The sequence below is a fragment of the Salminus brasiliensis genome, chromosome 24 (assembly GCF_030463535.1).
Source record: "Salminus brasiliensis chromosome 24, fSalBra1.hap2, whole genome shotgun sequence".
In the NCBI taxonomy this organism is placed as follows: domain Eukaryota; kingdom Metazoa; phylum Chordata; class Actinopteri; order Characiformes; family Bryconidae; genus Salminus; species Salminus brasiliensis.
The window spans coordinates 20,056,233-20,084,161 of record NC_132901.1 but is presented as its reverse complement, the minus strand read 5'-3'; the positions used below and the strand labels follow the sequence as shown (position 1 = coordinate 20,084,161).

Sequence of the window (27,929 nt, the reverse complement as noted above, 5' to 3'; positions counted from 1 at the left end):
ATAATCTGAGCCACAAATTATGATTTTTTTTATTAATTATGGTGAAATTATGATGAGTCAAAACATCAGCCAGGTATTGTGGGGTTTTCTTGGTATACAGTGATCAGTACCTTCCAAAAGTGCTCAAGGTCATGGGCACTCAAGGCGCATTGATCCACTGATCCATGGAGGCCCCACCTCATAACTTACATTACGTAAAGGATCTGCTGCTAATGGCTGATTTGTGTAAATGGAATTAATAATATATACACAATATAACAACTGTCATAACAGGACCTTATTAAATAAATAAAATATACATTGCAAGCTTTGCAAGCTCTGTCAGCTTGGCTGGGGAGCGTCGGTACACAGCCATTTTCAGCTCTTTCCACAGATGTTCAGTTGGATTCAAGTCTGGGCCCTGGCTGGGCCACTCAAGGGTATTTACAGACTTTCTCTGAAGTCACTTCTTGGTTTCTTGGCTGTGTGCTTTGGGTCGTTGTCATGTTGGAGAGAAAAACCTTTGCCCCAGGGTGTTCTGGGGAGATTTTTCTTTAAGGATCTCAGTGTACAGTGTACTGCGTTCATCTTTTCCTCTATCAGGACCAGTCACCCTGGTCCCTCTGCTAAAAAGCATCCCTATATCATGATGCTGTCATCGCCATGCTTCATTGTAGGGATGGGATTAGCCAGGTGATGAGCAGTGCCTGGTTTCCTCCAGATGTGGTCACTCAGTTTGGCCAGGCAACCAGGTCTAGGAAGATTCTTGGTGGAAGCCGACTTTTCTATATGCCTTTCAGATAATTTCTTTGACCCCATGGCTTGAAGTTTGCTCAGACATGCACTGTCTTCTGTGAGTCCTTATATTGACAGATATTGGCAATCCTTAGTCATGTCCAATCAATTACATTTACCACAGGTGGACTCCAAATAACATGTAAAAACACCTCAAGCTATATCATTGGAAACAAAATGCAACACAGCTCACTTTTGGGTGTCAGATCAAAGGGTATGCACACTTGTGCACTTGTGTATGATTTTTATTTGTTAAAAAAAGTGCATATAAACATAATAATACAAACAATTGCATTAAACTACACCTACCCCATATGAACATCTAATCCCTCCAACATAATTGAAGTAACTGCACAGGGCTATGCAAATATACATAAACATATGAGATGTTTGAGATATGAGACATGTTTTCAGTGCTGCAGTGTATCTGCTCAGACAGACTGCAGCAAGGGCTATGAGTGTACCAACACGTCACAGGAAAGTAATGTAGGAAGGCTGAGGTAAAACTCCCTTCCTGATGTACAGTATGTGGATTGACTTCTGAGGGAAGGAGGCTGTTGAGCGTAAAAGAAAAAGTGAAGATAGCAGTCCATTGCTGTTACTCAACATGCACCCGAAACTCCTCTGCGGTCCTGCAGGTCAGGAGGAACGGTCTGCTGTTTCCATAGTGATACTCTGCCTTTCATGAAGAGTTCTCACCATTGTGGCTATAGGAGACTGGAGCACTTTACGGGACAGCCTCATCCTGCCATCTGTCGGGTCGCGTCCAAAATATTTAACCTGCAAGATAAAGGTAATTTTATTTTTTGGTCTGAGGCTGATGAAAACACTTCTAACAACATATAATTTGACAACTGTATGGGAACCTGGCCACTTATCTACAAAAATGGGGAAAGCAGCTTGAACATTGTTACAGTGTAGGGTATAATCCTCCACTGCTTACTTTCTACATTAGCCTCAAAACTCCAGTGAAAAGCTAAAGAAGTACATTTCAGACACCAAACAATTCTTGACTGATTGGCTGTATATGGGATGAGGGATAAATGTGTAAATTTGATTATCTGGCAAACTATTCCCTTAAATGTATGGGGACAAATAAGGCAATGGTAAGCAATTAACAGAGCAATTACCACATACGTGAGACTTTACTAATTAACAGTAATTCATAGAAGTCTAGTTCTGTTTTAAATTACATTTAAATTAAACATTTCTATACCATGCAGAAATACTTAAAACAGTGCATACCTGGATCTGTTGCCCAACCTCTAGTCCAAGAGCACTGGGATGTTGAATCTACAAAAAGCATTACAGGACATAAAATAAATAATATATAAATATATATAACATTTACTTGAACAAATGCCATTACTGGTTTTAATGTACAGGTTTGATAGAATCTGAAATGTTTACATTACTATTAACATAGACACTGGATCAGGTGTAAATACAAGAGTGTAGTGGGAGTGTCTTTGTGGGTGCAGTGTGACTGAGCATATAGGAACAGTTCCTGTAAGTAAGTGCAGGGTGCAGAATGTGCTTGTATGGGGTGGAGGTGTGATGAGGAAGGTGAGAACTTGTGGACTGATACACTGCTCTACTGTCTGTTCAGCAGCCTAACTATTTGGGGATTTCCAAATACAGCATAAATTAATCAACACAATAAATGCACAAACCAGCCCCACATTTAGTTCTGTAAACTGCTAACTCAAACGTTTAGACAGTGTAGACTGGTACAGTTGTTGTTTTTTCCAGTATATTTTAGTGGTATTACTTTGCTTGGGTGGTCCATTATATATATGTATATGTATTATAGATACGTCATATATGTTCACTTGACATTCAACTAACATTCAACTGAATATTTATTACATGCAACTCTAATGTTTTGAATGTCTGTTGAACGTAAGCCTGCACCTATAACCCTAACCCTTCACTTAAACCTTAAATCTAACCCTAAACCGTATAGTCAGAGTTATTAGATGTAGGGTTACATTCAATAGACAGAAATTTACATTAAACTGAGGTACTTTCAGTTGAACGTCAGGTGAACATCTACGAGGCATCTATAATGGACCACCCAAGTACAGTGATACTGATGTAGTAAATAGGGATATAATGATAAAGAAAATAGAACAGTGGCTAAACCCTAAATGCCAGGTAGTATAACTGTGGGCAGACAGACCATGTACCTAAACAAAGTAGCGGATATCACATGTAAAAATATAATAATATATATATAGTTCTAAAATGAAATCATTGATAGCCACCAGTTTTTTGTTATATATTTTAGCAATAAACCCCATCACAACACCTACTATTACTAATTTACATTTGATATTCAATTTATCCTTTTAGCTTATTATGTCTACTGTACAATGCATTTTCTTAAGAATGCAATGCATTTTCTTACTGCCACTAACATCTAACCTACTAAAAGTCTCTCAGTGACTTACAAGCAAACATGGTAGTTCTTCTGTAATATCCAACATAAAGTTTAACATTAACATTAATAAATGATTATTTATACCACATGCAAGACTACAAGGTTTATTTTTTATTTTCATCTCTTACTGCTTATTTAATTTGCTATATTTATATAAATAAACATTTTAAATATTTATTTTGTATTTTTATTTTTTCCAATAAAATAAATTTCAATGAACTTCTTATTTCTTTTATTAATGTTACTGATTCACTTAAGTTGTTGTTGTGGTATTGCCTTATTGTGAATGAGCCCTACCCGTTTATGATCCAGCTGTGAGTTATGAAGAAGCACTGGAGACATGTTGGGGTACAGCTTGACCATGACGCCAACGTCCCTGTACAAATATAGTAAAGAAAGAGCAACACTCATCAGCACTACAGTTCTACATTAACTTTCTAAAAAGGCAGCTAAAACGTACAGGTTACATTCTACCTTATCTCTGTGATGGTTGCTGTGTATATGGCACCAAATTCAAGTTGCTGGTCTTGCTGCAGAATAAGAAAAAACCTTTAGATAATACACTTTTCATGTGTAGCTATAGACAAATAAGGTAAGAACACCATGCTTTAATGTTTGCAGAGAGCAGAGGCTCTCAAACCAGCCTCCAGAGCATTAGAGATCTTTTTTGGCTTGATCACAGCTCCCAACATATAGGGACAGAGCAAAATTGTGAATTATTTGGGGGGCCTGGGGACCAGTTTGAGAATCTCTGCATTAAAGCATAACAGTAGTGCTCAAATGTACATCATCTTTGCAGATCTCTGTGATGAGCTCCTGGGCTTCATTCATAGCGTTGGGGGTTGGAGCGAAAACCGAGAAGGTTTCCTCATCCACTTGGCTTATTGTTACACCTGGGAAAGAAATTGACAGTGGTAAGAATGAGCAATATCAGGCTGCCAGCTTCTCTCAAGAACAGCAGAACTGTGTTTAAACTGCAGCTGATCCTTTTGTAAATTCATTAACTGTTGACTAAATATCTGATATGAATTCATTTATATTTTATTTTTACATTTTAATTAATTATATCTACCAAAAGTGTCAATTTATTGGCTCATTATTTTTTGTTTAATTTAAGAAATAACCAATATTCTTGTCAAAAAATAATGTTTACAAAAACAAATATATTGATCTGCCAGTAAAATAAGACACTTTCAGTAACTTAAAACTTAAAAGTTGAAATCATATAATATTCTTACAACAATGTAAACATTTGAAAATGCAGATAAGATTTATTCTAAATCTAAGAGGATTTCATTCACTACAGCTGAATTCTAGACTTTCTCAACCTTGGTCCTCGAGGCCCACTGTCCTTCATGTTAGTGCTTTTCCTGCTTTAATATACCCACTTTAACTCAATATTGGGCTGTTAATCAGCTCATTAGTTGGCTAAGGTGTGTTGGAGCTGGGAAAACACCAAAAAGTCCAGGGCAGTGAACCTCCAGGACCAGGGTTGAGAAATACTGCACTGGACACCCTGAAGTTGTCTGCCATTTAAAATTCCCAGCAAAACTCCAGACAGATCACAAACTCAAGACAGATCCTGTTCCCAAGACTAAGTTACAGTATTTCCCATAGATTTCCCATATGCCCTTCAACAGTACTAGCATTGTCAGAGTGTCCCCAAATGTTAAGTGTTATGACATATATAAAATCAAGGACTTGTAATCTGAATAGATTTTACATTTGAATTTTATTTTGGCCAAAAAAAAAAATATATACACCACATAAACACAGGATGCTAACAAGCATGCAATTAACATCAGCATTTCATGACCTCATTTAAACCAGGCAGCAAGTGAGTTGGGTAATGAAAACACTGGGTTAGCCAGCAGTGTGTTCTGTAATAGCCAGTATTTTAATAGGGTGGGATCTGTGGAAAGCACTACCAGGAACAGGTTGGTGACTTTTCCTGTCAATAAGTGTACTTGACAAAGCCCTGAACTGTACAGTCAAAGCTGAATCTTACCTGTTCGGGCTTGTAATCTGCGGAGATTATGTCCTCCAGGACCAACAAATTGAGCTCTTCTCGACACAGGTACTCGAACGTTCTCTTTGGAGAAAATGGAGTTTTCATTGTTAGAATGGAACTGATTACATATGGAAAAAATTTAACGAACATCCACAATACGTCCATCATACCAACAAGTGGGCCATTCTCCTTTGGTGAGGCTCTTGGTTTAGAAATGGTTTTATTCATAATGGCCAAAATTTCTCTCTTAGCCACTGAAAGAACACAGTAAGCAGTGAAATATGAAATCCCATATTCAACAACTATATAAAAAAGATAACGAAATAATTTAAATACTAAAAAAAATCAGCATGTTATGAATCACTCATGCACTCAGTACCTGTTGCATGCTGTATTGCTTCCATTACAAGCTTTAGAGGAAGCCCTGGGATCTTAACATCAGCCTGTGAGACGGGAAAGCACAGAGCATATAACAAAAATGAACGTTGACCAACAGAACTGCCCCAAGGCACAATAGGGTCCACCAAAATGCTACACATTACCTGTAAAGCTGTGATTCCCTTGTTTGTTCCTGCCATTTTAAAGTCCATGTCTCCAATGTAATCCTCAATTCCCTACATTTACAAAACAATAAAGAAAATGATAAAGCCTTGTTTTACTGTTTCTGGAACAAAATGTTAATATTTAAGTGAAATATATTTACCAAAATGTCAGTTAATAATCTGTAGTCCTGGATTTCACCATATTTCTCAGGGCTGGGCCTGGATATCAGACCAATAGCAACACCAGCCACTGGTGAAGAAATTGGTACACCTGGAAAACAAAGTGTGTGTATAGTTATTTCTATCAAAATTGCAAGGTTACGGTCTACACAACATGATCTTCATTAAGGGGGTTTTCTCATTTGTCCCGAATAATCAAGTCCCCACCCAGTACCGAATCTGCAGAGCAGGGAAAAAAGCTCTAGTGTGAAAATGTCCTTAGACTTCCAGTTTCAACAGCACTGTGGGAATTCCATCATTATTTCAAATACAGTATCTGCATGAATAATATATGAATAAAGTCACTTAAAGTCGTTTGATGGGATGTGCTCCATTCTAGAAACCTTGATAACTGTCTTTAGTCAGAAGTGTTTACAGTGCTAGTGACAGGAACCAGAAGCCTGAACCATTTAACACCTCTACAAAGCTGCATCAGAGACATGCTTATGAACACACTTTCTGATGCCTGCATTTTTACTTCCCTAAAGAACCCTTCCGTTTCTAATAGAGATGTTATATATATTATATATATTTTTTTTTTCTACCCAGAAGGACAACTAAGCAATCCCCGTTCATGTACTCCCCAATCACTAGAATTTTTTTTTAACATAGAAACTTAGACCTCAACTCATACCTGCATCCATTAGAGCCAGACTGCCCCCACATGCTGATGCCATGGATGATGACCCTAGAGTGTAGCATCAAAAAAGGTATAAAATGGCATTTGACAGCTTCCTTAAAATAAAAGTGCTTATGTAATGTAAACAATAGTCTAGTATGACTGCCAGGATGACACTCAATACAATTTGATTATTAAAACAAAATTTGATAATTAAAAATGACTAAAATGCCACACAAGTCATGAGCATTTGATTTCACTAAAAAAACACACCATTGGACTCCAGCACCTCTGAGGTCACTCGTATCGTGAAGGGAAAATCTTTAGGAATGACCGGCCTCAATGCTTTTTCTGCCAGAGCCCCTAAACACACAAAAGCAGAGGTGTCAGAGACATTTATAGCACAATAAAACCGGACTGCACAATACTGGAAAACATTGACACTGCAATAATTGTTTTTCTGTAAATTATATCGCAATATTAAAAAAAATACAGAGATTTTCATCCATTTTTATCAGAATTTACCAGTCACCTGATATTATTATCATGATATTAAGAATGCACTCTGTGTACCCAAGATTCAAGTGAAATAAACAACACTGGGCAAATATAACCTGCCTCTGGTAGATATGTCATGGAAAATAAAAGTGCTGATTTTCCATTTGGATCAAGCAGCAAAAAATGATGTATTTGCCATTTTACATTGAACCTGATATTATACGTTTTTGTGATGTAACTATTGTGTACGGTGCACATGGCAATGCTAAAACTATAGATTGTGCAGCCCTATTGGACATTAACCACAGCTACTCACCATGGCCTAGTTCTCGTCTGTTCATTCCACCCATCTTTCCTATTTCATTGGTTGCATAGGGAGGAAACTGCGCGAGAGAGAGACGGAAAAAAGAGAGAGCAAGCATGTCATAGCGTTATAATCTGAAAAATCGAAAACGTCCAACCAATGGTGTCAATACTCACCTCGTAGTGAAGCATGAAATTCTTGTCTTTGATCCCACTGTTAAAGAGGGAATAGATCTTATGAGACAACAGAGCAGCGTGTTGTATTTTTATTGGTTTTTACACAATAGAAGACACTACCAAATCATTGAATTTACGTACATGGCAAATCAACTACAGATATACACTACCATTCGATCTGATCTTGTGAAAAACACACGGTGTAGTGATGTTACGTTAGCTGTATGTTTCTTCCATGCCTTCAAGCTTAATTTTAAATAGTGTTTTAATACAATTAGTAGTGTTTAATAATTCATTTAGTAAATATTTGTTTGTATGTATTTTTTGGAATATCCAAAAGATTATTATGTCAACTAGACTTTAATAAAGGTATAGTATCAACTTTTAAATATGCAACATTTGAACTCTTTTGAATGTAAATTGAAAACAAAACACTTCTTAGAAACATTACTGGAATCAATAAGTAGACATAAAAGCCTTGCGATTCCCATTCGTTACTTTTTAATGACTTTTCACAAATATTATTCACAAATAAAATCTTTATTTTCCAGGATTTACAGTTTACATTGTGTATATATTTGTAAAACAATTTATAATAAGAAATTTCCAATTATTCATGCAAATTTTCACTAGTTTTTTTTTTTTTTTTAAGTAAAAACAATTACAAGTTAAGATAAGACCTTATTCACAAAAAAGGGGAATATGCACATTTGTCTTGGTCTCAGTTTCTACCCGAGAACCTAAAACATCCATGGCACTCTAGAGCAACATCTTCATTCCAAATGAAGTTACTCCAGAATATACATATACAAGAACCTACTCAGTTACTGACACAGTTCTCAAATAGTCTTTTCTTCTATTTAGTAAAAAATGGCTCATAACAAGTTTAATGCAATTCCAAACAGTCAGCTTTACCTCAGAGCTGTGGTTATGACGTCCGGTTTTATACTGGACTCCAGGGAGTCGAACGTTACAGTGCAAAGCACCTGTAAAAGTAATAAAGATTAACAAGAAAGTGGACAAAATATCTATTGTACTATTACTTACTTTTTGAATAGACTGGTCTATAATGAAAGATTGTAGATGGATCAGATGGATCTTTTTTTTTGACACCAAGTACTCCATCTTACCTGTGTTTGGCCCCTCTGAAAGAGCGCAGAGCCATGCAGTGGCTTAAATACATCTACCTCACATGATATATTTCTTAAAGATACCAGGTCCCGTCCATCACACCTTACACAACAAAACAAAATGGTTATGAGGTTAGTTCAAATATTCACTCGCTAAGCACTGAATACCTGTACAGTTATTTATGAATGCAATTATCTAATCAGCCAATCGTGTTGCAGAAGTGCAGCATATACAATCTTGCAGATACGGACCAGCAGCTTCAGGTTTACATAAACCATCAGAGTAATCTGATCTCAGCGACAAGCTGGTTGGTGGTCTGCTGATCTTCCGATTTTAAGTACAAGTGGTGTAATGATGTGGAATGGTGTAATAAAGAAACAACAGACAGAAACAGAATGGCCAGACTGAAGAAATCCATACGTTGGCTAGAGTTCTCAGAGAACCAGGCCCGTTTTCCTTTATGGTCTTTTAACCAACATCAATACTTTCACTGACAAACCTCACATCCTGACTATTGACTTTAGGTTTATTTGTATTAAATCTAGTCTTACACTGAAACGCACTATATGTCCAAATGTTTGTGGACACTCCTTTTAATGAATGCATTCAGCTACTTTAAGCTGCACCTATTGCTGACATAGATATGTGTAAATGCACACACACAAACCGTGTGTCTAGTCTCTGTAGAGAAGTACTGCAAACAGAATAGAATAGGACTCTCTTTAGCAGATAAACATGAACCTACTGGCACCATGCCTAATACCAGTCATGGGCAAGAGGGGCATACAGCCCCATACAACCCAGCATTGAGCTGTGGAGCAGTGAAACTCTGTTCTCTGGAATGATGGATGGTGCTCCATCCAATACTTTTGTGGGGAGTAGGGGAGCAGGAGATGAGGTGGGGTGGTAATCATCCCATGTCCTGATCTCACTAACGCTCTTGTGACTGAATGCAATCAGACCCTCACAGTAATGCTCCAAAATCTAGTAGAAAGCCTTCTTTCCTGGACAGCAGCGACAGTTACTCTAACAATTTTTTTTTTATAATACCCTTGATTTTGGAAGAATTAATTAATGAGTAGGTGTCCCAATACTTTTGTCCTTTGTGTGCATAGGTGTGCATAAGAATTATCTTGTCTTTTTACCAGAGGTGTATGTGATAGCATTGTTAGGATGTACTCAGACATGTAGCATCTTACCTTTTGTATTCATTAAGAACCAGGTTACGGAAGACCTCTTTAGACACTATGTCAAAGGACTCGATTACTTCATAAGGTTCTGCTTGAGGAAACATTACTGTAAAGAACAGTTAAACAGCTAATGTTACGATGACATTTCTGCAACATTAGACACACTCCTTAAGTACAGTATGATTGTACAGCACATTTGGCTAATTCAGTGACAGGCTTAGTACCATTGTTGATATCGTCTAAATTAATAAAACAACTGTTTAAGGAAAAATGACACTACCTTTTATTTTTTCCTCTGTGTCAAGTCGTATTTTGTTTATAGCTTCATCTCTGGAAACCTGAGGAATCACATACATACAATCAGAACAAAAAAACAGAAGACATACTGAAACAAGAAAGAGAAAGATATATGCTAAAAGTACCTTGTCATGTGTAAAGTTTGTAAAGACAGCATAGACCTTTTCACTGGCCAGTCTGCAAGCATAAATTAAGTATCACCCGTTATAAAATGAACATATTTCATAACAATGGTGGACAGAATTCTCACAATTGACATCATTAATGTTTGAGCTGCTCACAATGACTTGAATGAGTATCTGTAACTGTGAACAATTTCAATGATGAGATTTTCCCACTATGTTGTAAGCCTGTCACAATAACTATTTTTGACAATCCATTGTCTGACTGAGAACTGACTGCTAAATGTCTTTTCTCTGTTTTTCTTGGGAGACGTGTTAGTTGTACGCAATTTACTCAGATTTGGCTGCGTTTGAGTCATACTGATATTTTACTGAAATGTGCACAAATGCCTATATCCGCCTACAGATGAGACACACACAAGGTGAAAGTGTGCTCTTGTCTTTTTTAATATAGGATATATTAGGTCAGCAAAAATTAACAAGGTCATGACCACATGTTTAAAAAGTTGACAATGGAGTTAACGTGACTTACAAATAGGGTTGCAATGAACAATTACTTCTAGAATCAATTCATCTACTGAATATTCTTCAGTTATATAATCAACATTTCCTCTCACTTCACCCTGTCTCAGTGCTGCCATCATCCCAGAGCTCAGTTCTGTAGGGCAATGAAACAAAAGTAGCCATACTGCCCCCTACACTTTCTATAGAGCTTTGCAATTTGTCAGAATTGCATAGAGCATCAAATGAACATTACAGATAACTTTTGTGGTTCAGTAAATTTATATTGTATATTTTCTGTACAGTCAACACCTTCAATGACCAATCAGTGCTAATTGTTGCAACTCTATATAAAAATAAACGGGCATTTCTTACTTTCGAGCATATTCCACCATCTCTGCTGGTGCGATAAAGACTGAGGACGGTGTGCGCTTGACCACCTTCTGCTCTCTGGCCAGCTGCTGGATGGCGTGGATGATCTGCTGGGTGTGTTTCACTCCTAATTTCACTGCATGACAGAGGTCCTGTTGCAGCACATTCTCCGCAGCAGCCTCCATCATCACTGACAAAGAGAAAAAACATTAAAATGAATATACACCAAATAGTCATAATTCATTTCTACATGGCCATTTTTACAACTTATATTGGTCTTATATTGAGCACATTGAGAAAACATCCACAGTGCCGGCTAGAAAAAGAAAGTGAACCTCTGCTGTAATGACCTCTCCAAGAACTAACTGGCAAATGGTTTGTCAATTAAGAAGATGCAATTGAAGTTGCACGGGCGCTTTGTCTTATTATTCATAAATGCAGACTAAACCTAGTTACTGATCTGTTTGTCTCAAGAAAGATTATCTATAGAGCATCTATAGAGCGATAGAGCATCTAAGGAACAGTCTACAAATTAGACGCTTCATCTTTGCTCCTCCATGTCGATCAAATGGTTCATATTAGTGGTTCTATTTGCCAAAGGCCAGGATACACTCACCCACTTGGCTGCAAGGAGCTCCTGCAACCACCAGGTTCAGTGTACTGGAGCTCATTTCCTTCCGAGTCGGATTTACAATAAACTGTCCATCTATGAGACCAATGCGTACCGCACCTGCATAGCAAAATTATACAAATGAAATGTAACTGTAGTTCTATGTAGTGATGTAATCACAAATGATGTATTACATAATCACAAATCCATAATGTAAGCTGAATGCATAACAAAATGACAATTTTGTCGAAAAAAAACTGTAGACTTACCAACAGGTCCATTCCAAGGAATGTCAGAGAGGGCGAGTGCAGCGGATGCTAGGACAAGACAATATGCAGGTAATTACAGACATCCTCAGTGAAAATGGACAATTAATATTCAGCAACAAACTCATTCACTCATACCTCCATTGATTGCAAGCACATCTGGGTGATTGACACCATCAACAGCTAATATGTTGCACAGAACCTTCGTGAAAATACAAGAGGATAGGTTAAGTCTTGCTGTTACATGAACACACTGAGCTAATGCCAATGTGAGAGCACTGTACCTGTGTATCGTAGAAGTAACCGGCAGGAAAAAGTGGTCTGATGGAACGATCTAAAGGCAAACAGATACAGCAGTGAGACAAACTCATGTATCTGCATCTACATACACAATCACAACTGTTACGTTATTATCTGTGCAAGAATTAGCCATGATCTACACTGGTCTGCCCTTTAAAGCAGCATTATGCGAGAATTTTTAGCAAGGTATTTTTTTGCTCATGGACTTCCCCTACATTTATAAGTATAATTCCACTAATGTAAATGCAAATGAAATAAGATAAGATAAGATAATCCTTTATATGTCCCACAGTGGGGACATTCTCAATTGGGTGACAGGTAGAAATCTGCATTTGTTGACAAGCTGGGAGCAGATACAGAACCAGCAGTAGTTTAAAAAAAAAAAGATTGTACACAAATATGACTATGTTGGGCAGCGTTACGCAGTTCTGGCGAGACTTCTCGCTCCATAGTGCTGTAGCAGCACTCCAGCCTGGTGTGGCAATGACAGATATGCTACTCTACCTACTACAGCCAGTATACCATCAAAATGACTCAGAGCCTTGATCTCACCTATGAGCCTGCTGGTGAGGATCTCAGAGTCGGTTGTGCCGAGCTCTCTCCGCAGGTAGTTGGTGGGGATTCTTCCAGCAGCTGCTGCTTTCTGCCTGTAGTCAACCTGTTGGCAGGACAGGAAATAAAGTTGCTGTTCCAAACTGCTAAAATTGAGCTTTCTGCCAGCAGATAAAAGAGCTTGTCAGATGATTATATTATAAGATAATTATATTCACACTTCTGGCCTGAATATTCTTACCTTCCACTTATATACAAAAGCTCAAGCCAGGCAGAGAGAGTTAGCAGATCTTACCACAAGGGGCATGAAGTGGGACGATGATGGTTTTGTCTTGCTGACAGCTGTGACCATCACAGAGGTCTCTCCAAGCTAAACATTAGGATCCAAGAGGAAGTGCAGGGCATAAGAATCACAAGAACATGCGCACCACTTGTTCAGGAGCAAAGTCTTAATAGTACTTTTGTGCCATTCTGTTAATAACGGACCGAAAGATATGAACATTTTGTCGGCTATACCAATTTTAGGGGGCTAAACCCACAACATTTACTGATAAGATTTAACGTTTATATTTTATTTTTTAATAATTTTAGTGCAACAACATTACTGACTGACATGATTAAATACAGCAATACAATTTCAATACCATTCCTCTAAATTAGCCTTATTTTAACTGGTTTATTATGGAAATTAAATTTGAACTGAATATCTAGCTCTATTTAACATATCATATTATCATATTTACCTGCACAATGGAGCATCCATCAGCAAATCTGGCAAGCTTCCCCGTTGATATTTCAAGTTTTCTTGGGAAAATAACAAATACAGCAAAAACAAAAAAATCTTAGCCTTCATTTAGAGATAGCTGTACCGGCTAATCAGTGTTGTAGGGTTTTAGACTTCTACTGCCCACATAGCGCATGAAATAAGTTAGACAATAAGTAGGTCTACTGCCTATAAAGGCTACTATATAGGGCTTGACCCAAATGGTCACAACATGTACAGTAGTGAGCTGTTTCTGGTCCATGAAGTCAGACATTCCTTAAATGTTCTTACCTTCCACCTAAATCAACCGCAGCCCTTCTCTCAGTCCCATGGCTGGCATAGACGCTCTGGTGACAGTAACGCGCGTTCAGCCGAGCCGCCGAAAAGACGTGCCTAAGAAAGTGTCTCATGTCTAAGAAGAAATGTGCGAGTGTGTTCGGTATGACACATGAACACAGGGGCCTAGGGGGCAGCCATCAGCCACATGACCGAAAGCACAGCATTCTCCTCTGTGATTGGACAAGGAGCGTGCAACCTCGATTTCATCGTTCTACAACAAACGCGTAACTTTGGTTCCCACAAATGGTTTATTTATTATTTTATTATTGCGCCCCTTTAAAATAAACATTTTTAATTATTCATTTTTAATGTTTATTGCGCCCCTTTAAAATAAACATTTTTAATTATTCATTTTTAATGTTTATCAATTTAAAATAAACACACACACATATATGTATAAAAATGAATCTTTTTATACATATATGTTTTTTTAATACTTAATATATAAATATATGTTTACTTTAAAGGGGCACTATATACATTTTTTCATACAATTTTTGAAATATATATGTTTATTTTATAGGGGTGACATATACACTAATATTTAATTATAAATAAATATGTCTATTGACATATGAAAATTGTGTAAAAATAAAAAGCTGAATATTGTTTTAAAAACCTATTTAATTTTTCTACTTTTGTTGTTCAGATTTACTGTTTTAGTCACATACACTATATATTAATATGCCTCAGTGCACATATACATACTGTTTATGTGTGTTATTTTCTAATAACATGGTCAATCAGTGAAGGTATTATGAAGGTACTGATGAGAAAAGCTGAACTTAACCAATACGACATAAGTTGTATTAGTTTATTCAGTTTAAGTGAATTCAGACAGTCTGAGCTTTAAAATAATATGGGACACTTTAATTTATTCCTGATTTAAATATGTTTTCTAATTTTTCTATATAAATGAAAAGGAAATAAACAACTCACTGAATGTGTTTACTTATTTAGTGCTTACTAAATAATAATTAATAAAACTTTTATAATAAGTGAATAATGCATTTGGAACTTTTTCCAAACACAAATGGCTAATTTTGTAATTTTGACAATAATTGCAAGCAATTTTTTTCCATCACTATCTTTATAAATTTATCTTAAGATGTACTTATTTATTGAATATTATATAGACCATACATAGACTACTCTCTGATCACTTATTACAAGGAAAACCAGGAGCTGTAAAGGTCTCTTTCAAGTTAAAATCACAACACATGAGGGCGCCATTGATACTTTCATTTTGCTCTCCATGGTGAACATGGACTTCATGCATAATTAAAACCTTATCAACCAGATGAACATAATATATTCTACTCCTTGATAAATACTTCAAGAAGCATGTTTGTAAATTTCCCATGTAAAATGCAATCTTCATATCTGTTTTGTATAATCTGTATGCACTATGATGTCTGAATATTTGATGTACATCTAACATGAACGGCATTTTAAACACTGGTGGATGCACTGCTTCAAAATCAAGAGTGTCATGAACAAAAAAAAAACAATATAGAACGGACATTATACAAAACTGTGTTTATTAAAGAAGACATATCTTAATGCGATGAACTGCTCAGTGCAGTCTATCCATCTGTGGATATATATTCAGTCCAGCACTGCTACTGTACAATTTTCCCCCAATCCAGGAGATGAAGGTGGGAATGCTTTAGAAAGTTACTTCTTGATGACCTCTTCTTTTAGCTTCTCTGCCAAGTGTTTTCTCTTCTGAAGCTTCTTTTTCTCCTCGACAGAGATTTCCTTAAAACAGGACAAAAGACCAGGTTTAAAAATGCAGCTGCAACAAAAGAAAGAAGGTACAAATGGTGCTCAATCTTAGCCTGGGCACCCCCTTTCACTAAGGGTGGGCAGTATGGCAAATGTGTGGATGCTATTGCTTATAGAGTTGGTATAAGAATTACAAGTATTATACATATTAGAATTATGGATACAATTATATTAAGGATACATGAGTTAACTGACCTTATTTGGTGTGTTGTAATTACCTGTTAAACTAAATCAAGTGTGTTGCAGCATAAAAAAAAATAAAAAAAACCCCCAAAAAAACACCAACATGTTTATTAGGTGGGATTCCTTACTGCCAGGACTGAGCACCACCAAGGACAACTCAAACACTACTGTGTGCTATTGCAGAGGGTTTTCCACTGCAGAGGGTTTTTCTACTTGCTACAGTAACACACAGACACTTTTGCGGCACAGATCACCTTCTGAGCCACAGGGCTGACGCTATGAGGCTGTGAGGCATTCACGCTAGCACAGCCCACGTGCCTTTTCAGCACACTCTCCTTTCATTTGCAGTGGAGGAGATAAGAGGAGAAAAGCTCTGATTAGTTCCGGCAAAGAACAAACACAAACCAAATCCTGCAGCACTTTATTTATTTATTTTCTAAGACAACCCCCAGTGTAATTACAGTCCTTAAACAGTCTTGGACAGCCACATGCTAAGGCTTATTACTGAGATCAAAACGAGCAAGTAATTACTACATATTATAATTTTTATTTATTTATCTCTCTCTCTCTACATACATACATACACACACACATATATATATATATATATATATATATATGGCTTATATATACACATATATGCACAAACAGGTATATTGTGCCAATTATGTAGAAATCAACATTATGTAGCATATTCACCTCCACTAACATGTAATAGGCAGAATAGGGTATATCTTTGCTACTTCAAGCTCAGCACACTGCTAACTTGTGAAAAATATTGTAATATTATTCTACCAATGTAGGGGGAAACCCAAAAGCAAGAAATGACAATTCTCACAAATGCTGCTTTAAAACCACTGACACACAAAGTCAACTACTGGCCATCAGACAGCATCAGGTCACTGGTAAATGGAGGTGGCTAACAGCCACCTGTAATCTTAGCAGTGTGTTCCATGCTCTTGGCTCTAGTCATCACTTGGCAATGCTGTTTTGGCTGATTAGGCATGTGGAATCTGTCTTCCTGGTTGGCCATGGGAATTGCGAATTAGTGCACAGAAACGAAACAGAAGGACAGAAACGAAACGGAGCAACCAAGTAAACAGCACTCTCAGGGGGGATACAGATTATGGATGATCTACTTTCACTTTCACACTACATTTAGGTGAAAAGCATCTGAAGATTGTAAGACATTCAAACAGGGCTAAGCTGACGGATGGTAATCATTAATTGCCTTTAGTTGGTGCTAGTTCGTCCTCGTCAGGTTGGTATGCAAGGTAAAGATGCAAAAGATGCTAGTTACCTGTGAGGGGGGTATTGGGACAGGTGCTGCTGGTGCCTCCTCTGCAGAGACTGGTTTGGCTTTCTGCTCTTTCTTCAAGGCCTGCAGTTTGTCCCTCTGTTGCCTCAGGTACTCTGCTCTCTGGTGAAGCTGCTCCTGCTGGGCCACTGTTAACTCCTAAACACACAAATAGAAACCAAAAAAAATGGGGATGAGATCAGATCAGAGCAGAGTGATGGCATTTCTTGGATGCTAGACAAACAATGCAGAGATTAGAGCGCAGACATTCCGAACCAGTTGGGGCATGTCTGCCATTCTTTACTTACTTTAAAAGGTTTGGAAATGCCAGCTTCCTTTCGTGCCTCTTCTAGCCAGCTTTCTGCTGCCTGGCAAGTAGTCTTCTCTTTGGGCACTGAGTGTGGGGCACTGCATTTGACTGGTGCTCGGACAGCTGGCAGTGTTTTGGTCTCCACAGTGCTTTTGTCTGTGAAAAAGCAAGGAAAATAAGATGACTGAGGTACTAATGTGAAAATGTTGCCACTTACTGATACTGATTTAAAGGGGGCAATAATTAAAATAGCTGGTCATAGTACTTTACTAACTGATATGACGGTCATATATCGTCAACACATCTTCACATGTTTAATAATGCAGATATACAAGGATCCATTTCAAAGCAGGCTTCAAAATCCCATGTCTGGGATGTGATGGTGTTGGCATTTCACCCTCATATGTGGTGTTGCCCAATAGCAAATTTAGCTTCATAAAACACTAAGAATTCGGTTCATACAATTTACTGCTGGGAGAGTAGTCAATTTTATTGGCTGTCTGATATGTCTTTGTAATGAGCTCCAATAAGTTTATCAGTCATTACCTGTGTTAAAAATTCAGCACATTTTACAGATTTACAGGGTTTACATACATGAACAAGGGGAAAGTCGTTAATAACTTTTTCTCCTTTTTGTAATATTTCTCTCAATGTAGGAAAAGCATTTTCAATGGCAACTCTGGTTTCAGGATGTTTCTTATAGTGACATCCACAGCGAAACAGGATTTTGAGTGGTTTCCGCCATGTTTTTATAGCCAAACAAATGGAAAGGAGCATGGAGTAAGGAGTGTCTCAATACAGGGACTGACAGAAGGACAGAGTAAACACAAACAAGGAGCTGTGACAGGGTGCTGGTTTTCAAACTGGTTATCCTCAGGCACCTAATACATGTGTGCTAATCCATATTTTTTCTGTTTGACATATTTCACATTTTTGTATTATTAAGAAAGGGGAAATGTACATACCAAGCATTCAGCCCCAACGAACAGAACAATTATATCTTACCTGATGATTTGGAAGGTGTTTTGTCTGAAGTCCTTTCAGTGCTTCCAGGGATTGTAGACTTCAATTCTCCTGCCTTTCCGTCTTTATTTGAAGAAGTCCCGTTCATCTGTAGTTCAATTTAGGAGTTCAATTTACATTCTTATGCTTGGAATATGATAGAGAAGCAGTCACAAATGTGCTTAGGGCAGCTAAATAACAAGCAGTAAGCGTGCTTCACATGAACAGACAGGCCATATAGGTTTTTGATAACCCCCCACATCCTAAAATGGAGTAAATGAGACTTTTCGCTAAAGTACCTCTTTAAATAGAGGACCTTAATCGTTTTCTCATGCACAGCAAGTTGATCTGTTAGTAACATACATTGCTGACGCCGTTGATTCGCTGGGCTGGAGTGTGGGCAGGGGCTTGAGAGTTAATGCCGTTTCTCACTGGCCTCTCGCTGAAGCTAGTGGAGGTGGAGCCCACCTCTTCCTCAAACTGCTCCCTGCGAGCCATCTCCAGCTCATACTCCTCCTTAGATCGCCTGCAAAGAGAAAACACGGTCAAAACACCGAAATACTGTAGTAACTTGTAATGCAAGAAGATTCTATTCCAAGTATTCTGGATAGGATTATTTGTATATGTGACTTAGAACCACTGTTTTGAGATCAGTTACCTGCAGAGTTAAGGGCAGAGTGTTACATAACACTCTGTATTTTTAGACCGGCAGGGTATGAGGAGATCAGGTCAGTAAGTTTACCTCTCCTGCAGCCAAGACTAACTTTGCACTGTGGGAGGTTCATCAAATGATAATTAACACGTGTGTGTGTGTGAGTGTGTGTTCACTACCAGATGGGTTAAATGCGGAGGACACATTTCGCTGTACAGTCCACACTGTACAGTGACGAATACGTGCACCTTTACCTTTTATCCTTTTTAATTACTTAACACATTTCAAAGAGTATAAAGTAGCTATTGAAACATATGAAGGAGGCAAAGTGAATGTTTGGTGATGCTTTAAGCTCTTGTCCTGCTCCATCTGATCTGTGCTCTGACACTTACTGTGATCTCTTAATGGAATTGATTACTATTAGCTTCTTAATTAATCTACACAGAAACGTCTGGGACACTAAACCAGGAAAATATTTTAAACAAAAGCAGGAAGACCTCCTGGTTTGGCTGAACATGCACAGAAATCCTATCATCCCAGCAGAAGAGTTGCAATAAAACATCCAGTTTCTCAGGAGCATTGGAAGAATAAAGAATGCTTGTGATATAATTTGATAAACCTTTATATTAATGCAGTCAAGCTAGATGCCTTTGATGGATAGATTCCCTTATATGGGCTTTAATTTATAACACAAACCTCAGTTAGCCCTCAGTTAGCAGGGGATGGACCACTGGATTCAATGCAGGCAAGAACATAATTAAAACAAGGCTATAAATATTAACACAGCCGTCTTTTAGCGGGGATCAAACCCACCAATATTAGTGAAACCCTAAGAAGCTTAACTATCCATAGACACACAGGTCTTACAGATCTAGCTTAGTGTGAATGGCACCAATCTCATTAGGTGAGTTACTGCAGACTTCAGAAGTGGAGAACGGCTGCTTGCAACATGTTTTACTTTGGAGGTTCTACAGAGCGTGGTCCGTGACAAACTACAACTTTTTGTGGTTACCAGAGCTGCACACTTTTGGTTACAAACAGTTTTTCACAAAAACAGTTCTTTATGGAACCAACAGTGGTTCTTTGAGTAATGCTATAGAAGAACCACTTTTGGTTTCCTTTCATGAGGAGTGTATTCCCCACTGTGGGACTAATAAAGGACTATAAAGGACTATCTTGTTGTGATTATAGCACTACATGACTTGCAATACATTATAAACACACTTGTGAATCCTAGATCTGACCAGCTAAGGCAACGTTCACACAGCAGCTAAATGTGGCCCAAATCCGAGCTTTTTTGTGATATGTGACACAGATGTGTTATCTGTGTGGAAGTGTGAATCGCAAAAAACACACTGATTCTTATATTTTCATTTGTGGCAATGCGACTCAGTCTGAACAGTGAGAATGGGAATGCATGCAACTTCCGTTGACCTTACTCAGCATTCGCTGTACAGAAGGAAAAATGGACAACAGAAGTAAGGGAGGTTTTCAGTGGCGGGGTTGTGAGGGAATAAATATAAATACAAATATAAATATAAATATAAAGCATAAATATTTGGGGTGAATCCCTGTTCAAACAAAATTAGAAGACACAACTGCTTCTTGTTTGCTTGAAAAAAGGCCTAAAGAAATTGCTGAATGCGAACACATGGCTGCCATGTCAGAATATCATAAAAAGCTTAAAGAAAAGAAACCAAGGTTGCAAAACTTTGGCTGTGGACAAATAATGTGCCCTTTTTACAGCGAGTTTGAACGCATTCTCTGTGATAAGCCCAGCTGTCAGCCACTGGAACTCCTCGATTGCTCCTGTGATAATGGCAAAGATAAAATGTAAACATGACATGAAGCCTTGCTCTAAAAAATAAAAATAACACCCTGGATTTGGTGAGAAAATTGTATTGGGCTGCTTCACCTGCTGTGTGAATGTAGCCTAAGGGACTGGTCTGCACGATGACCAACATGGTTTTGCCTCGTTGGATCATAAAGGCCCTGGTTTAACAGGACAAACACCAAACCGCTGATTTAACTAGTACGTCTAGAGGTGGATCAGGATCTTATCAGAAACAGAAGCACTACAATCAATATTGTGCAGCTCTAGTGGTTACTGATGAAAAGTGGCACAGAAAACATACTTGAGAACCTCCTGCAGGATCTGCATCTCCTGCTGCTCCAGTTCACTCATTACATCCATACCGTCAGTCAGACATTCGGGCAGCGCACCTAGCATTAACACACAAAATCTTCTTCAGCATGGGCCTCCATACATAACCGCATAGACTGAAAAATGTGATGCACTGCATTGGCTTGATTCAAGGGTGTACATAATTTCCACATTAACAAAAAAAATACACTGTATAGACAAAAGTATTGGGACACTTGCTCATCTATTTGTTGGTGTAACTGTCTCTACTGTCCAGAGAAAGCTTCCTGCTAGACTCTGGAGCATTGCTGTGAGGATTTCAATGCATTCAGTGACAAGAGCATTAGTGAAGTTTATCTGCTCCAGAGAGTCCTATTCTACTGGCAATACTAGTATTTGCACATCTGTGTCAGCAATATGTGCAGCTTAAAGTAGCCGAGTGCATTCATTAGAGGGGGTGTCCACAAACATTTGGACATATAGTGTATATCACAATATTCAGTGTACTCTGACTTGCACAAAAACAACTCAAAACTGGCTTTTTTAGCAAACGGATGTTTGAGTACCATTTCTCTCCTTTATGACGCGCAAGGCCTGAAGCTGGAGCTCCACGTTTTTCTGAACCATCAGAGAACGGAACATCTGAAAGTCGTCTGTGGCCAGCACTGGCTGGAACAGGGTCTAAGACGAGAAGGAAAAGTAAAGGGACATAAACATACATTAAATGTTTCACTTTAGGGCCACTGACAGTAAGCAGGGCCACTACTGGTCACCAGGAGTCCACCAATTGAAGGTAGTGTTAACAGTGGGTTGTAATCAGAGCATTATGTGTGTTGTTAACATTCTAAAAACCAGAAATTGCCTGAAATACACCACAGTAATCTTTACCACACTACTCACAAGGTCAAGTTAAATAAGCTCATGCAAACAAGGCTGACTTGCAGAAACAGACAAACCAAGCTTGGAATCTACCATCTCCCACCAGTTTCCAGTGCGGAAATAAAAACACTGAAAGAATGAACTGCAGTTTTGCACCACTGCCAACCAGTAATCTCAGTTCATACCTCACCAATAACAGCACTGTACAAACTGCACACTTAAATGCTCACACATTTGCCTCAAACCCTATTAAGTTGTTCAGTAATCTAAAAAACAGACTTGCTCATGTGGTTTCTGGCACTGTTTGACACACTGTTATGTATAAATACAGACAGTCATCTTAAAGCCTCAATTCTGCCCCCACTTTTGCTCAGGTTGGGTAAAATGGGGGAGGGAGCTGTGTAATTTACTACTGCTTTAACGTCAACCATCTGTCCAAAACCACTTGCCACTCGAGAGCACACATGTACATAAAGGCCAGAAGAGGTGGGGGAGAAGGGAGCTGTTGCTGTAAATGGCTTCTTTTTTGTTACCGTAACAGTCTTTAAAACACAGCACTTTCAAATGACAGCAGATGCGGAAAGGGCCTAAAGCTGGCCACAGTTAAAAAGCTAGCTACATTAAATAGACAAAAGTATTGGGACACTTGCTCATTATTTTTTTTCTTTTGAAATCAATGGTTTAAAAAAAAAGAGTTTATCCTGCTTTTGTCTCTACTGTCCAGGGAAAGATGCGTACTGGGTTTGTGGGACCACTGCTGTGATGGTTTGATTGCATTTAGAGCATTAGTGAGATCAGGATGTTAGATAATCACCAACCTACCTCATCAATCAATCAGTCAAACAGACTTGCACCTTTCAGACAAATAACATTTAAATTCAAGGTGCTTCACAGGGGATTGATGAAAGTATAGGATAAAATAATAGGTGAATAATATTTTATAAGTAGCATAAACTATGATAAAAATTTAAATATAAAACAAAAATCATACAAATAAAATATTGCAGATAATAAAAACAGATACAATACAAATCAAAGTATATAAGTATGGATATTAGGACTAAGAGAATGTCTATTTTAAAAAACTACATAAGTCAGACTGAATAAACAGGTTTTTAGTTTGCACTTAAAGATTTTAATGTTTTTAGCTTCTCCCACATCAGTTGGAAGGTTGTTCCAGCATTTTGGAGCATAGTGGCTAAAAGCGGCGTCACCAAAGGTTTTTGTTTTTCTTCATGGAACAACTAAAGGAGAAGATCTGGAGGATCTGAGGGACCTTCCTGGTTTCTCATTCCCAACTTTCCAACTCATCCCAAAAGTATTGGATCCATCATTCCAGAGAACACGGCTCTACTGCTCCACAGCTCAATGCCGGGTGCTTTATACCCCTCTAGCCCACGCCTGGTCTTAGGTATGGTGCCAGTAGGTACATGTTGATCTGCTCCAGAGAGTCCTATTCTATTCCTAGTACTTCTCTACAGGGACGAGATAAGCTGTGTGTGTGTGTGTGTGTGTGCTCATTTGCACATATGTGTCAGTAATGGGTGCAACCTGAAGTAGCTGAATGTATTTATTAGAAGGGGTGTCCACATAGTGTACACTTCTACACATTTCAAGATAAAAATGCTTCAAATGGTTCCTAAAGCAGTGCTATACAGAGCCATGTTTGAAATAGAGATGGGTATGGGTGTACAGAATCTTTATATTTGTTACGAACCTGCAAGTAAAAGTGAAAGGAAGGGAAGGTTCTTTAGACCTGAAAAACATCTGTCAAAGTCACACCTCCTTATTACAAGCATGGTTCTTTATGGAAGCAAAAATGTTTTTTTTATGGCATCACTCACAGAACCATTTAAAGCACCTATATTTTTAGAGCTTCTTTTCTATGAAAAATAAAGCAGACCTCAGCATTGTATAAACTCCTTAAACCCTACGGTCCCAATTCTGTTATTAATCAAAGTGCAGAAATTAATATAAAGCATTTGTTTACCGTTTTGCGTATTTTGTATTCCTCAGAGTTCTATTTTAGGGTCTAGAAAACTTTTAGTTATGGCAGTAATGTAGCAATGAGGGTAACGATGACTATGTGGGCCTATGACATGTGGGCCTACATACAGGGATTAAATGGCTTATAAAAGATCAGTGATTTCTAAATATGTACTCCTAGCTAAATTTCAGAAACACACTATTTTCACACTGATTTCAAATAGGACCATTTCAAAGAGAACCAAATGAGACCTTAAATTCGAATATGTTGTTCCTCTGGGGTTCCTCACATCAGCGGCATATTTGGGCCTTGTTTGAGGACCATGTGCACACCATGGCAACCTCACCAAACTACAGTAAAAGTCAGCAGATGTGAAAAACAAACAGAGTCAGATCTACAGAACTTCAAAGTGGTGAGGGGTGAACAGCAGGGCACTGCTTTGAAATCCCCTCCATGTGGTAATGATCCAAAGAGCTCATTCAAAATTCAAGAGGAAGAAACACCTCTGAAAACGAAAGTGAAATGAATCCATTCACACTGCCATGCTAACTTCTGCTCCTCTTTTGTCTTGTCTCTGAAATGGTCTGTTCTGTTCGTAAATGGGTCAGAAGTATTGCCTTCTCTCCTCTCCAGGTACGAAGCCCAGATTCTCAGTCTCTGTTGGTAACTTAATCACACGTGGAGGCTTTTTCTAGCTGGGGTAAATCTCAGAGGGCATAGTTGGGACCGTGTCACTGTCCTGAAAGCAACAGCTCCCCAAAGCCGCTTCCTCTGCCTCAGTAACCCAATTCAGGGCTACCCCTACTAATCCCCTCATAGATTGGGTTTACCTGAGTCACTGACACTTTAAGTCTTTCACTGCTGAAACGAAGGTGGAACAAACTACTGTATATCTCTCTTTTACATGGTGAAATGTAATTGTTTGGGGGTGCGGATGGACTGTGGGAGAGCTCAGAATGGATGACAGTTATTATGGTGATGAACCTATTGCAGTTCATTCACATGTTCACTCCCTGCTTCTTGACACTCTTGGTGTTGATGAGCAGAAGGAATAAAAGTGTTGATTAAACTCTAGAGTGTTCGCTTGAATGTTCCCTTGAGTGTGTATTGTTCACACTTCAGCCATCAGACCCAGCTATACCTTCACATACCTGCTGGGTATAAGGTATAGCCTAAGTTCTGCATAATTCAATATCTGATATCTTTACAGTGGCTTTAAAATGGAATCAGAGGTTGTGATGTCTCTGACACAAATATAACCATTTTGAGTTTTATAGGAAATACTGATTAGGGTACAATTGTGACAAATCCAAAACTTTCTTTCTTTGAAAAATTGGTAAAAATATATGTTTATGTCAAAACTTCTTAAATCTCATATTTCAGGCACTATTTAATGTACTAGCATAGCATCATACACAAGGTTCGAAAACTAACCTTCCATAAAAGTTGTCTGATCCTATCTCCAACACTGTAAACAATCCTCTTAAACGTTTCTCTTAAAGTTTCTCCTCTCATTTCCCACCAAACCATTCTTAATGACTGTGTTTACATTCATTATAACATGAGGCCTTTTGGAATTTGTGGAATTCACCCTTACAACAATATATGATCTAAAAGCGGTTTAAAACAAAATGCTAAAGCCATTTAAGTCAATTTTGCTCACCTGCAATGTTTTCGACTTGGCAAAGGGAGACGAGCATGCCTCCACAAACTGCTGCTCACTAATGCCCACTTCTTGCATATAGCTTTCTAACAACTTTTCTACCTGGAAGACAATAAAAGAAATCTTGCATGTAAATGAAATTCCCACCAACTTACAACTGGATGAACTACATGTACAACTTTACAATGTCTTTACAAGGCAAATTAGGCTGTAATTATAACCAGAATTTGATATTTTAAGATTGCAACTGTCCAAAAAACACTTTCTTAACTTTTTAGGGAAGTCAATGTGAAAAGTTTGTATTCCAAATAATTTTGGAGCATTTTATTGGTGTATTCATCATGCCATTTTTAAATAATGTAAAGAACAACTGACAGAATTACTCTGTCAAATGAAAAATGGAGAAACAAGGTTTTTGTGTGACTACACTGTACATACTTACCAGTTGCTTGTATTGCTGATGGATTTCTGTGTAGGTTAATTTGTTTTCTTCTTCGTCATCGAACACTGACAGAAAACAAGACATATCCAAACAGCATCATGCAAAAGGCATTTACTCAAAATAAGCTCAGCGTAAACACTGAGAAACAGCCAGGCACAATCTCATCAACATCATGTCATGATTATTTATCCCTGCATCCTTTGTGAGCTATAGCATTCCATACCTGAAATGAGCTTATTACATAGATGATGTGTTTAGTTTACTAAATGCCTTACCAACAATGTTGGATCAACAGCTGTCATGGTTTCTAGCATAATTCAATATATGTGAATTATGCTTTTTTTTTACATAAATAAACAACCAAACATAACAAGGCAAGATAGGGCAACATATCACTGCAGCTATAAAGTAATATTTGATGTACTTTTCTGTCATAATAACGTTATTTAAATCTATTTAGCTAAATGGAAAAGGTGTTTAGGTGTATAGCTAGTATAAATAATTAAATATTGCTATTACTAGCACTATAAACACTATGTTTCACAGCTTGCTTTGTTTTCAATAAAAAAAAATGCAACGAATCACAACATCTATTAAGTAATATTCGGAGGTATTTTTAAATAATAACGCTTTTATTTACTAGATACATTTACATCAAATGGAAAATATGTTTATTTACATTAGCTAGTACAGTAACTGTAACGCTAGCTACTACTATGGAGCATAAACCTGAGCTGATTAGGTCCCCCCCTAAAAACTATAGCTAATATTAGCCTTTATAAGACATAGATATCTGTTTTAGCTTCCGAAAGGCTACCTGAACATTTGTTTTCCATGAAGTCTGTGACTGGTATCACCCACTCAGGGCTACCGAGGTAGCCTGCGATGCTCTCCACGACCCACTCGCTGTCCTCGGCCATGACGGCCACGGCACCTCGGGGCTTCCTCAGCCAGCTAACCTGCGCCTCACTGCTAGCGGTGTCTCACCGCGCAGAAATGGACACAAACAGCGTGGTCGAAAGTGAGTATTCTGACATTTGTTTAGTGTCGTACGGAGCGTAGAGATCCGTGGAGGTCCTGGACGAGGCCGAGATGAGGCAGAGCTGGAGAACAGCGCGGCGAGTAAGCGAGTCGGTTCACGAACCGAACTGTGCAAAGCTGCTAACGCAGATTAACCCGAAACCATGGTAACGCGTTACGTCAACAATGGTACCGCGTGGCAAACCAACGTCACAATAACAATAAGAGCACATGTAAATTACCAGCCAACAAAAGGGCTTCATATATACATATGTTAGCTATGTTTATATAACTTTGTATGTATGTGTATAATTTTAACCCTCTGACTACTGAGATTTCTGGTAGGGCCATTAGATTAATCAGTATGGTAGTAAAACGGGACAGCAGGTAGATAATAGGTCATTTGTAAGGTCTGACATTTGCACCATTTAAACACTTCAGTAAAAGCTGCTGCATAAAAAGAAGGACTGGTGCTGAGGAAGGTCAAGTCATGAAACTAAATCACATACATCGCTATCTCATTACTCACTATTA

The 27,929-nt window shown here is 38.1% G+C and overlaps 2 protein-coding genes across 3 annotated transcripts; both read right to left on the bottom strand.

Annotated features, from left to right (window-relative positions):
* Positions 1 to 11: 11 nt before the first annotated feature.
* pnpt1 (polyribonucleotide nucleotidyltransferase 1, mitochondrial) lies at positions 12 to 14,183 on the bottom strand. The gene is made up of 28 exons (XM_072669821.1): positions 13,982 to 14,183; positions 13,671 to 13,731; positions 13,223 to 13,297; positions 12,928 to 13,033; positions 12,360 to 12,409; positions 12,214 to 12,277; positions 12,079 to 12,126; positions 11,816 to 11,929; positions 11,203 to 11,389; positions 10,330 to 10,381; positions 10,188 to 10,245; positions 9,917 to 10,013; positions 8,717 to 8,819; positions 8,502 to 8,572; positions 7,587 to 7,623; positions 7,423 to 7,489; positions 6,882 to 6,971; positions 6,624 to 6,677; positions 5,932 to 6,041; positions 5,771 to 5,842; positions 5,608 to 5,671; positions 5,399 to 5,482; positions 5,226 to 5,309; positions 4,004 to 4,110; positions 3,692 to 3,747; positions 3,515 to 3,593; positions 2,020 to 2,067; positions 12 to 1,554 (listed from the first exon to the last, which is right to left on the bottom strand). The coding sequence occupies exons 1-28, from the start codon at positions 14,098 to 14,100 to the stop codon at positions 1,414 to 1,416; spliced, it is 2,298 nt and encodes a 765-aa protein (XP_072525922.1). The 5' UTR covers positions 14,101 to 14,183; the 3' UTR covers positions 12 to 1,413.
* A 1,370-nt stretch (positions 14,184 to 15,553) lies between these two features.
* Positions 15,554 to 27,552, bottom strand: cfap36 (cilia and flagella associated protein 36). 2 transcript variants are annotated; one of them, XM_072669822.1, is made up of 11 exons: positions 27,193 to 27,552; positions 26,376 to 26,440; positions 25,934 to 26,035; positions 21,971 to 22,085; positions 21,397 to 21,484; positions 18,973 to 19,135; positions 18,613 to 18,718; positions 17,606 to 17,763; positions 17,301 to 17,456; positions 16,255 to 16,335; positions 15,554 to 15,790 (listed from the first exon to the last, which is right to left on the bottom strand). In XM_072669822.1, the coding sequence occupies exons 1-11, from the start codon at positions 27,293 to 27,295 to the stop codon at positions 15,707 to 15,709; spliced, it is 1,221 nt and encodes a 406-aa protein (XP_072525923.1). In that variant the 5' UTR covers positions 27,296 to 27,552; the 3' UTR covers positions 15,554 to 15,706. The 2 variants fall into 2 exon arrangements, with proteins under 2 accessions (XP_072525923.1, XP_072525924.1); XM_072669823.1 differs by lacking the exon at positions 16,255 to 16,335.
* Positions 27,553 to 27,929: the final 377 nt, after the last annotated feature.